General features: G+C 43.4%; 1 protein-coding gene across 1 annotated transcript; it reads right to left on the reverse strand.

The window, feature by feature from the left end:
* Positions 1–912: 912 nt before the first annotated feature.
* Positions 913–11,721, reverse strand: LOC137370263 (general transcription factor II-I repeat domain-containing protein 2B-like). Its single transcript, XM_068032641.1, has 8 exons — positions 11,350–11,721; positions 11,001–11,270; positions 10,427–10,873; positions 8,073–8,195; positions 7,740–7,985; positions 6,064–6,206; positions 2,735–2,859; positions 913–935 (listed from the first exon to the last, which is right to left on the reverse strand). Exons 1-8 carry the CDS (start codon positions 11,719–11,721, stop codon positions 913–915), a joined length of 1,749 nt encoding a protein of 582 aa, XP_067888742.1.
* Between the last annotated feature and the right edge of the window lie 627 nt (positions 11,722–12,348).

Below are 12,348 nucleotides of genomic sequence, written 5' to 3' on the forward strand. Positions count from 1 at the left end.
AGAATACACAGAATAGATACATTACAACGAGAAAGAAAAATTCCAAGGGGAGGACCCACCATCCGTGGTTAACTAAAAAAGTTAAAGATAGTATCAAACTTAAAGCAAAAGCACATAATTGTGCAAAGATGGGTGGCAGGTCAGAAGATTATAAAAAGCAGCAAACAACGACTAAAAGATTAATAAGGAGGAAAGAATTAGAGTATGGGAGAAAGCTGGCCATAAAGACAGATAGTAAGAGATAGCCAGAAAAAAAACGAAACTCGGAGTGAAAGCATTCAGACAGCTGAATATAGTTCATCATGAGCAGCCAGTTGTGCTATACATGTGGGCATTCCAGCCATTGGGCATATGAATGTCCAAGTGCAGGTGGGCGCAGTCGGATTCGAAGTCGTGGCAGAGGAAGTTTCACTGCTGCATGAGATATCTGCTATCGCTGCGGTGAATCAGGTCACCTTGCAAAGGATTGTGATATTTATGGATATTTAAAAAAGAAAAGAGTAAAGAAGGTGAGCATTGGTCTGATAGAAAGTGAGTCTGGGGAATTAATAATGCAAAATAAGGAGATGGCAGATGAATTGAGCAGGTATTTTGCATCAATCTTCACCACAGAGGAAACAAGTAACATTCCAGAAATAGCTGTAAATCAGGAAATGAAAGAGAGGGAGGAACTCAAGAAAATTACAATCACCATAGAAGTGGTACTGAACAAATTGTTGGAGCTGCAAGCTGAAAAGTCCCTGGGTCCTGATGGACTTCATCCTAGGATCTTAAAAGAAGTGACTAGTGAGATATTTGATGCGTTGATTTGATTTTGCAAAATTCCCTAGATTCGTGGAAGGTTCCGTTAGATTGGAAAATAGACAATGTAACTCCTTTATTCAAAAAGGGAGAGATACAGAAAACAGGAAACTACAGGCCAGTTAGCTTATTATCTGTCAGAGGAAAAATGTTAGAAACTATTATTAAAGACATTATAGCAGGGCAGTTAGAAAAATTCAAGGTAATCAGGCAGAGTCAACGTGGTTTTGTGAAAGGGAATTTATTGGAGTTCTTTGAAGAAGTAATATGTGCTGTGGATAAATGGAAACCAGTGGATGTACTGTACTTAGATTTCCAGAAGGCATTTGATAAGGTGCCACATCAAATGTTATTGTGGAAAATAAAAGCTCATGGTGTAGGGGGTAAACATTTTTGCTCGTTAACAGGAAACAGAGAGTAGGCATGAATGGGTCATTTTCTGGTTGGAAAAATGTAACGACTGGTGTGCCACAGGGATCAGTGCTGGGGTCCCAACATTTTACAATTTATCTAAATTACTTGGATGAAAGGACCAATGGTATGGTTGCTAAATCTGCTGATGACACAAAGATAGGTAGGAAAGTAAGTTGTGAAGAGCACATAAGGAGGCTACGAAGGGATATAGATAGGTTAAGTGAGTGGGCAGAGATCTGAAAAATGGAGTATAATGTGGGAAAATGTGAAATTGTGCATTTTGACAGGAAGAATAAAAAAGAAACATATTATCTAAATGGTGAGAGATTGCAGAGCTCTGAGATGCAGAGGGATCTGGGTGTCCTAGTGCATGAATCGCAAAAGGTTAGTCTGCAGGTACAGCAAGTAATTCGGAAAGCTAATAGAATATATTTATTCCGAGGGGAATTGAATATAAAAGCAGGGAGGTTATGCTTCAGCTATACAGGGCATTCATGAGACCACATCTGGAGTACTGTGTACAGTATTGGTCTCCTTATTTAAAGAAGATGTAAATGCATTGAAAGCAGTTTAGAGAAGGTTTACTGGACTAATACCTGCAATAGGTGGGTTGTCTTATGCGGAAAGGTTGTATTCGCTGGAGTTTAGAAAAGTAAGAGGTGACATATAAGATTCTGAGGAGTCTTGACAGGGTGGATGTAGAAAGAATGTTTCCTCTTGTGGGAGAATCTAGAACTAGGGATCATTGTTTAAAAATTAGGGGTCGCCCATTTAAGACAGAGATAAGGCAAATTTATTTTTCTCAGAGGTCGTGAGTCTTTGGAACTCTCTTCCTCAAAAGTTGGTGGAAGCAGAGTCTTTGAATATTTTTAAGGCAGAGGTAAGTATATTCTTGATAAGCAAGGGGGTGAAAGCTTATTGGGGGTAGGTGGGAATGTGGAGTTGAGGTTATAATTAGATCAGCTACGATGTTGTTGAATGGTGGAGCAGGCTCAAGGGGCTGAGTGGCCTAATCCTGCTCCTAATTCATATGTTCGTATAAACAGATAGCAACAGGTTTGCTTGTAGGTTTGAAACAGAAAATCAATTAAGTCTTGATCAATACGCCTTACCCCAAAATTATCGTAACCGCAACTGCATCTACTCCCTCATTCATTCGTGCACGCACGCATGCACACACACACACACACACACACACTAGAAGAGACAGATGGCGAGGAAAAGGGGTAAATGGGTTAATAAGTTGGGGGGGGTGGCGGTCATGGTAAACCTGTTGAAGTCTCTTGGAAGTCAAGTTTCTGTTGGTTGCAGGCCTGAGGTGTTTGTCGATTTCTCCCTTAGTTGAAAGCTAAGTTGAAGACAATGGATGATTTCTGTTGTATAAAGTGTAGATATGGAATCCTACAGCAAGGTGCGTCCTTTCTGGTTTGCTGGAAACAAGCTTCTTGCATACTGCTTTTGGGTGTTTCTCTGTCTCTTTGAAGGCTGTCTTTTAAGGTAAAGGTTTGCTACATCTCACCTCTAGATGGTCTAGGATGTTTCCACTTCACACCTCGTTTGTAGCAGAAGAAACCATTCAGTTCAAAAGTATCTCTTGATGGGTTTAGGATGAGAATAATCTGGTTATGATGTTTCCAAGAACGACTAAAATCGAAATCAGGGGACACAATCACTGACCAACACAAGCAAATGGACCGCTGTGTGGAACACTACCTAGAACTATACTCCAGGCAAAATGTTGTCACTGAGACCGCCCTCAATGCAGCCCAGTCTCTGCCTGTCATGGATGAACTGGATGGACAGCCAACAAAATCGGAACTCAGTGATGCCATTTATTCTGTGGCCAGTGGAAAAGCCCCTGGGAAGGACGGCATTACCCCTGAAATAATCAAGAGTGCCAAGCCTGCTATACTTTCAGCACTCTACGAACTGTTTTGCCTGTGCTGGGAGGAAGGAGCAGTACCACAGGATATGCGCGATGCCAATATCATCACCCTCTATAAGAACAAGGGTGACCGCGGTGACTGCAACAACTACCGTGGAATCTCCCTGCTCAGCATAGTGGGGAAAGCCTTCGCTCGAGTCACACTAAACAGGCTCCAGAAGCTGGCTGAGCGTGTCCACCCTGAGGCACAGTGTGGCTTTTGAGCAGAGAGATCCACCATTGACATACTGTTCTCCCTTCGCCAGCTACAGGAGAAATGCCGCGAACAACAGATGCCCCTCTATGTTGCTTTCATTGATCTCACCAAAGCCTTTGACCTCGTCAGCAGACGTGGTCTCTTCAGACTACTAGAAAAGATTGGATATCCACCAAAGCTACTAAGTATCATCACCTCATTCCATGATAATATGAAAGGCACAATTCAGCATAGCGGCACCTCATCAGACCCCTTTCCTATCCTGAGTGGCGTGGAATAGGGCTGTGTTCTCGCACCTACACTGTTTGGGATCTTCTTCTCCCTGCTGCTCTCACATGCGTTCAAGTCTTCAGAAGAAGGAATTTTCTTCCACTCAAGATCAGATGGCAAGTTGTTCAACCTTGCCCGTCTAAGAGCGAAGACCAAAGTACGGAAAGTCCTCATCAGGGAACTCCTCTTTGCTGACGATGCTGCATTAACATCTCACACTGAAGAGTGTCTGCAGAGACTCATCGACAGGATTGCAGCTGCCTGCAACGAATTTGGCCGAGCCATCAACCTCAAGAAAATGAACATCATGGGACAGGACGTCAGAAATGCTCCATCCATCAATATCGGCGACCACACTCTGGAAGTGGTTCAAGAGTTCACCTACCTCGGCTCAACTATCACCAATAACCTGTCTCTCAATGCAGAAATCAACAAGCGCATGGGAAAGGCGTCTGCTGCTATGTCCAGACTGGCCAAGAGAGTGTGGGAAAATGGTGCACTGAGACAGAACACAAAAATCCGAGTGTATCAAGCCTGTGTCCTCAGTACTTTGCTCTATGGCAGTGAGACCTGGACAATGTACGTCAGTCAAGAGCGACGTCTCAATTCATTCCATCTTTGCTGCCTCCGGAGAATCCTTGGCATCAGGTGGCAGGACCGTATCTCCAACACAGAAGTCCTCGAGGCGGCCAACATCCCCAGCATATACACCCTACTGAGCCAGCGGCGCTTGAGATGGCGTCGCCATGTGAGCCGCACGGAAGATGGCAGGATCCCCAAGGACGCATTGTACAGCGAGCTCGTCACTGGTATCAGACCCACTGGCTGTCCATGTCTCCGCTTTAAAGACGTCTGCAAACGCGACATGAAGTCCTGTGACATTGATCACAAGTCGTGGGAGTCAGTTGCCAGTGATCACCAGAGCTGGCAGGCAGCCATAAAGGCGGGGCTAAAGTGTGGCGAGTCAAAGAGACTTAGCAGTTGGCAGGAAAAAAGACAGAAGCGCAAGGGGAGAGCCAACTGTGTAACGGCCCCGACAACTAATTTTATCTGCAGCACCTGTGGAAACGTCTCTCACTCTAGAATCGGCCTTTATAGCCTCTCCAGGCGCTGCTTCGCAAACCACTGACCACCTCCAGGCACTTACCCATTGTCTCTCGAGACAAGGAGGCCAAAGGAGAAGAAGAAGATGTTTCCACTTCACACCTTTTTTCAGAAGAATCCATTCAATTCCAGAATGTTTCAGGATGTGTGTCTGATGGGTGCAACTGACAACTCTTTGCTTTGACGATATTCCTTTGACCCTGTCAGACAGTTTGAATATACAAAAGCCAAGTCTTTAACCTTTGGCAGCTATACGAACATTCGTATGTACATACGATCATACAAATTAGCTGCAGAAATAGGCCATTCGGCCCCTCGAGCCTGCTCTGCCATTCAATACAATTATGGCTGATCTGTTTGTGTTTCGAATTCCACACTCCCATCTATCTCCTTTGATTCCCTTGCCTAACAAGAATCTATCTACCTCTGCTTTAAAAATATTCAATGATCCTGCCTCCACCACCTTCTGAGGCAAAGAGTTCCAAAGTTGCACAACCCTCAGAGAAAAAAATCTCCACATCTCTGTCCTAAAACGGCAAGTCATAATTTTAAAATAGTGCCCCCTAGTTCTGGACTCATTCACAAGAGGAAACATCCTCTCCACATCCATCTTGTCAAGACCGTTCAGGATTTTATAAACTTCAATCAAGTCTCCCCTCACTCTTCTAATCTCCAGTGAAAACAAGCCCAGTCTGTCCAATCTTTCCTCTTAAGACAACCCACTCATTCCAGGTATCAATCCAGTAAACGTCCTCTGAACCGACTCCAATGCATTTACATCCTTCCTTAAATAACGAGACCAAAACTGCACACAGTATTCAAGATGCAGTCTCACTAATGCCCCGTATAACTGAAGCATAACACCCTTACTTTAATTTAAATTCCTCCATTTTGGAGCACATTGTTCACTTTTTGAAAGAAAGGTCCATTTTTGAAAGGACAAAGTCAATTTTTATAACTCTTCAGTCCTTGTTCATAATTTTTCATCGTCGCACTTCTTATATGTGTGACACATTATACCCCACTAGTGGCCATGATCTCCTTCCCAGGGTGTGCGAGATCTCCCTCCTCCAGCCCCGAGCCCTTCCCATTTGATCACATATTCTCCCCATCCCCTGATCAGTCCCTCCATGGCCCATGATTAATCCCCCAATCCCTTCCGCCAGGCTGCATCTCCCCTGAGTCCTGATTCTCCCTCAATACATGTAAGCTGTTTCCCTGAGGCTCAACCCCTCACCCCCACCCACCCTGGAGATCTTTTCTGAGGCTCAAGACTTGTGACGATCCCCCCGAGGTTGCTCTTTGTGATAATACGATCCTCTACCTCGGTCACCAATCTCTCCCGAGCCTCCGTTTCTCTTTGTCGACTTTCACAGCAGTCTGGTCTTCATTCAGTCTTTGCTGGAAGTCTCCTCCCACCACACCCACTTCAATGTAAGGAGGTTCAAAGTTCAATATTCGGTTCTGATTTCCATTCTGTCACAGAGTATAAATTCCAGTGCCCAAAATTGGGTGCTCTCGAATTTCTAGGTCATGGCCTCCATTTAACGTCTCATCTGAATGATAACACCTCTGATAAGTGCATCACTTCCTCAGTTCGGCACTGGAGTTTCAGCCTCAAGTCTGTGGCGGAGGTTGAACCCATGATCTTCAGATGTAAAGAAGAGATTACTACCACTGAGCCAGGGGTGACACCTTTTAGCTCTCAGTAAGTTAAACAGGTTATTAGCTGAAATATTAAACAGAAAAGCAGCTACTCCCAGCAGCTCAATCTCCTGTAAAAGAAAATAACCAGCATATGGGAAGGACCTTCTCATGCAATGCCCATTTCAAATGGCTATTATGGAGTCATTAAAGTTGACCCAGAAAGAGCTCAGTGTACAGTTGATGCACGAGTTCTGAGTAGGACAAGTGCTTCTAGATGCATCATGACATGCACTAAACATCAATTGCTTAGGAGACCTCAGCATCCAATAATACAAGGCATGGGAATGCTATGTGCAGCTACTGGCCTTTGAATGTTATACCTCGCTGTAGGAAAAGTGCTGTTGTTACTGCTTGTTATTACAATCTTTTCTGACTCAGTGTAAATATGGGTGAAGGAATTAATGATCATGTTTGGTTCTTGAAGCGTTAAAATCAATTCTAGCATATCAGTCTCAGTCACCAGTGAGAACATGGAGCTCTGTCACATTCTATAGCTGCTGCACAGAAAGTGCATTACAACAATCAATCCAACCTGCCTTTCTTCATTTATCTATACCACAAAATGAGATGGGTTGAAATGTAATCACTCCTGACAAATAAGATATCCCAGAGGTAAATTCAATTGTGGTCTGCAGAAGATGAATGTCAATGATGGGTTGATTCAAGTGCAAAATGTCAAGTGGGCACTGAAATAGTAATTCAAAGCATAGATTTATATAAAGGCTGTGTTCACAAGAACAAATCAACTTCCGATGGTGAAGATTATCCTTCTGTCAAGTAACAGTAATCTTCCTTGAAGGTTGCTCAGTCAATACAATGTTACTAACCTCACTCCCATTTGGTGGAGACAAATTTTGTTGTATTAGCAGCATCATTGAGTAAATGACTAAAATTGATATAAAAATCAGTTGTTGAATGGTATTGCACTAAATTATTTCTCAATCTGTAAAAGATGAATACTGACAAACTACCATTGTACTTACAAAACCACATACTATGTCGATTATTTCACTATCTCATAGAAACCTGTGTCTCATTATGGTTCTGGTATGTATTACCATCTACACAGCTTTTTTAATGGTGCGTAGTCTATAACAGGAGTCTCCAACCTCTTCTTTAGTGACAGCTACTTCTGATAAATGAAAAATATCACAAACTACTTAAACATATATTGAAAAATATGGATATATAAATGCAAACTAAATATGTAGCTAATATAATTACATTATTTTATATTTAACATGAAGGAAAATTGATCTTAACTTTATTTCAATGTGATACTTGACACTGCATGCTGCCCACCAGACCTGTGAAATTCGGCTTGTAACTGGAGAGGGTAACCCTGATGGAGTCGTTCAGATGCTTGTATGTCAGTTGGATTTGAAATTTCGATTTGATAAAGTTCATGTCAGAAAAAATGGACTCACAAAGATATGTGGAACCAAACAACGAAGCCACTTTCATTGCTGCTGCGCGGATATTGCTGTACCTCTCCGTATCCACAAGACTCAAGAAATCACTTGCAGGGTACCTTGATTTCAGTTGAATCTAATTTTGAAGATTAATAATCTCCATTTCCAAATCAGTCCTATCGAGGTTAAACAGCGAGCTCACTTGTTCAGAAATGTTACTTACATCCACTTTTATCAAAGGGTTTGAGGTAAATTTCACACACGGCTCCAGCTGCTTAAAGTCACAAATTTTGTCAGTGAATTGGAAGAGGTTCTGTTCCTGTACCCCCTTACTACAGTTCTTGGACTTTAGGAATTACAAGAACAAAATTGCATACAACACAGAGTTTGGCTTAACCATGAATTGTTATTTTATTGAATCCAATAATATCCCTAATACAGACACCTCTATGGTTTTTTTTTTATTCATTCATGGGATATGGGCGACGCTGGCCAGGCCAGCATTTATTGCCCATCTCTAATTGCCCTTGAGAAGGTGGTGGTGAGCTGCCTTCTTGAACCGCTGCAGTCCATTTGGGGTAGGTATATCCACAGTGCTGTTAGGAAGGGAGTTCCAGGATTTTGACCCAGCGACAGTGAAGGAACGGCGATATAGTTCCAAGTCAGGATGGTGTGTGACTTGGAGGGGAACTTGCAGATGGTGGTGTTCCCATGTATTTTCTGCCCTTGTCCTTCTAGTTGGTAGAGGTCGCAGGTTTGGAAGGTGCTGTCTAAGGAGCCTTGGTGCATTGCTGCAGTGCATCTTGTAGATGGTACACACTGCTGCCACTGTGCGTCGGTGGTGGAGGGGGTGAATGTTTGTAGATGGGGAGCCAATCAAGCGGGTTGCTTTGTCCTGGATGGTGTCGAGCTTCTTGAGTGTTGTTGGAGCTGCACCCATCCAGGCAAGTGGAGAGTATTCCATCACACACCTGACTTGTGCCTTGTAGATGGTGGTCAGGCTTTGGGGAGTCAGGTGGTGAGTTACTTGCCGCAGGATTCCTAGCCTCTGTCCTGCTCTTGTAGCCACGGTATTTATATGGCTACTCCAGTTCAGTTTCTGGTCAATGGTAGCCCCTAGGATGTTGATAGTGGTGGATGCAGCGATGGTAATACCATTGAATGTCAAGGGGAGATGGTTAGATTCTCTCTTGTTGGAGATGGTCATTGCCTGGCACTTGTGTGGCGCGAATGTTACTTGCCACTTATCAGCCCAAGCCTGGATATTGTCCAGGCCTTGCTGCATTTCTACACGGACTAATTCAGTATCTGAGGAATCACGAATGGTGCTGAAAATTGTGCAATCATCAGCGAACATCCCCACTTCTGCCCTTATGTTTGAAGGAAAGTCAGTTGATACAGAAATAAAACAAAACTGTCCTCAGTACAAAACCTCCTGCAGTAACTTAAAATTGACACCTCAATTCCCAGCTGAACCCTTCAGTGATTTGACCACTGTTCCCAGTTACCCAAAAGAAAGTCAGTACGACTTGGAACAAACTTACAAATTTCGGGCAAAACACTACGCTTTGTCCCAAACCCTTAGACCGATATCACTACGAATTGGCTGAACACAAATACAGGCAAAAACACTCTGCTTTTGTCCCAATCCCTCAGATCAAGATCACTACGATTTGGCTGAAAACACTTACAATCACCCCCATGGCCGGTCGGTCCCGGTGTTGATTGTAGGTCCTGAGTCAAGATGACCAACTTTGACCCTTCTTCCGACTGCAGCCCCCATAGTACAAACCCCTTCAAGATTTGACTGAAAAACTTACCATCACCCACATGGCTGGTCATTACCAACGTTGATTGTAGGCCTGGACCTGAGATGACCCGTTCCTGTCCTTCTTCACATAACTGCAGTGCCAAACCCTTCGATCTGGTCCTTTTTATAATGACTCTTATCGAAATATCATGAACACATCTCCTGAAGCCATCCTGCTGGATGGTCAGCACTTGGCACCTTTTAATCTCTTTCCTCTGTTACCTGCCTGGTCCAGACAGATCGATTTAGTGCTGATGTTATTTCCATGACTGAGAACAATGAACTCCACCAAGGTGAGGTAGACCAGGCTCCAGAGCTGATATACACGACAAAGGTTTCTCTCCTGTTTTAACAGGAGTGAATGCAGTGCTCTGGGCCCAGTTAGTTGTAACAATGGCCTCCTCAATTACTTGACATGATAGCAGTTATCCTGTGTCACTGTTATAATAATATCTCAAATTCCAGTCCTTTAACAGTATCAGTTCTGTTGTGATGTTGGAATGTTTGAAATTGACTCGTCGGAATGCAGCCCTGCCTCTGTGTGCTTTGTGTTGAGGTTTGGCTCTCATTCACAGTACTAGTGTCCGTGGGGGTTGGAGTTCCTTCCCTATACTCCACAAAGTCCAGTTGGTGGGGGTGGTGGGTGGGGGAAGGAGATTCTGATCCTACAGAATTCTTGGCCAAGCTTGGTCAAGAGATCACTGTACTTGTTGGCATCCAAATGCTCAGCAACAGTTTCATTTTCTACCAGTATTTGGAGCACAAACAGAAAGTGCTGCATTTTGTGATTCTGCAACTGTTATGCCCAAAGGTCCAGTTTCGATTTGAAAGCTTTCACTGTGCTTATCATGTTGGCAATTATTTTTTTGTTTTTCCTGCAGTTCACAGTTTAAGCTGTTTAATTTCTTTGTCATGTCTGTTAGAAATGCCAAGTCAAGCAGCCATGCACTGTCTGATATTTGGGTGGTACTTTCATTCCTTGACTCCATAAAAGCTTTAATTTCTGACACAAGGGGAAGAAATCGACACAGCACTTTCCCTCTGCTAAGCCACTGGGTTTCAGTGTGTAGTAAAAGATTGCCATACTCAGATGATGGTTTGTCGAGAAGTAACTTGAACTGATGGTGTTGTAAGGTCCTTGCATGAATCAAATTGATTATTTTCACAACGGGAGTCATAACATGATCAAATCCCATCACTTTGCTGTGAATTGCCTGTTGATGAATAATACAGTGGTAGTTCAGGAAACAAGGGAAATCAGGGTCTGCTTTGCAATTTGCAATGAAACTGACATGACGCCCAGTCATTGAAGGGGCTCTATCGGTTGTTATTGACACTAACTTCTTGATTGTCGCATTCTTTTTTACAAAATAATATCTTAACCTCGTAGATATCAACTCCTCTGGTAGTGGCTTTCAAAGTCAACAATATCAAGTATTCCTCTTTAATGGTGAAGCCTTCAAACCCGATTCGAACGAATACAGCCAGTTGGGCAGTTTTGGTGGAGTCATCCGATTCATCACACTGAAAAGTACTTAAATCCCTCGCTAACTGTTCCAAAATGTCTGCAGATAATGCCAATACCATTTTTGCCATGGTGTTCGCCCCTGACTATAGCAGACATAATTTCTGGCTTATTTTTGAAATCTTTGAATAATGATTCGGCCATAACAGTCATCGTGCCCTTTACCATTACACCGCCTGAAAATGCTGCCATATTTTTGGTTAAAAAGTGGACAATTTCAAAAGATGCCTCTGTTGCCATGTTCGCTTTTTTCACTGGTTTAGTTAAAAACGATTGTGGTCTCTGCAATGCCACCTTTAGTTTACTTGCTTCTTTTATGCAGAGACTGCTTCCTGCAGGAAAATTTTTCTCAAATTCCTTGTGTACCATTGCAAAGTGCCTCTCCACATTGCTCTTTTTTCTGATCGCATCTCCTACACCGCAGATTAGACAGATACACTTGTCTTTAATGTCTGTAAACAAAAAATCATTCTCCCAGGCTTGGTGAAAATAGTATGTCTTTTGTCTTTTTTTGGATGGGCCTGCCTCAGCAGCCATGATTCGAGTTACCCTCCTTACTGCTCCCTCACCGCTTGCTCTTTTCCCTCCTTGCTCTCCCTCGCTGCTCCCTCAACGTTCTCTCACTGCTCCCTTGCCGCTCCCTCACCGCTTGCTCTTTTCCCTCCTCGCTGCTCTTTCGCTGATCCCTCACTGCTACCTTCGCACTTGCCCTTTCCTGCCTCACTGCTCCCTTGCAGTGTCACCTGACTTTGCTGCTTCACCACTCGACTTCGCTGTTGGACTTGCTGTGCAGGTTAATGATGGCAAATGTGGATGATGCAGGTGATCCAACTGCGTTACGAGCTACTCAAAATACTGTCGCGAATTGCCAGTAGCTTGCGATCGATGTGTTGGCAACCCCTGGTATATAATAGTTCATGAATTTCATCTCAGCCCCTCTTATCCTCTGTCCTTTATCCTCTCTAAACCTCTCCCTCCATACAAACTCTCCTAACCATATTCACGGTCAACCCCTTGACCTTGCTGTCTCTGTGGCCTCAGTCTTATTCTGAGAAAAATGTTCACTGTCTCCCATCCCTGTTGGTCTCGAAGTATGGCCCCCATCTTTGTTCCTTAAAATCCAAGGGGCAAACATTTGAAGATACCTTAGTGTTTAATTGGATT

This window comes from Heterodontus francisci, chromosome 5 (genome assembly GCF_036365525.1).
Source record: "Heterodontus francisci isolate sHetFra1 chromosome 5, sHetFra1.hap1, whole genome shotgun sequence".
Taxonomy (NCBI): domain Eukaryota; kingdom Metazoa; phylum Chordata; class Chondrichthyes; order Heterodontiformes; family Heterodontidae; genus Heterodontus; species Heterodontus francisci.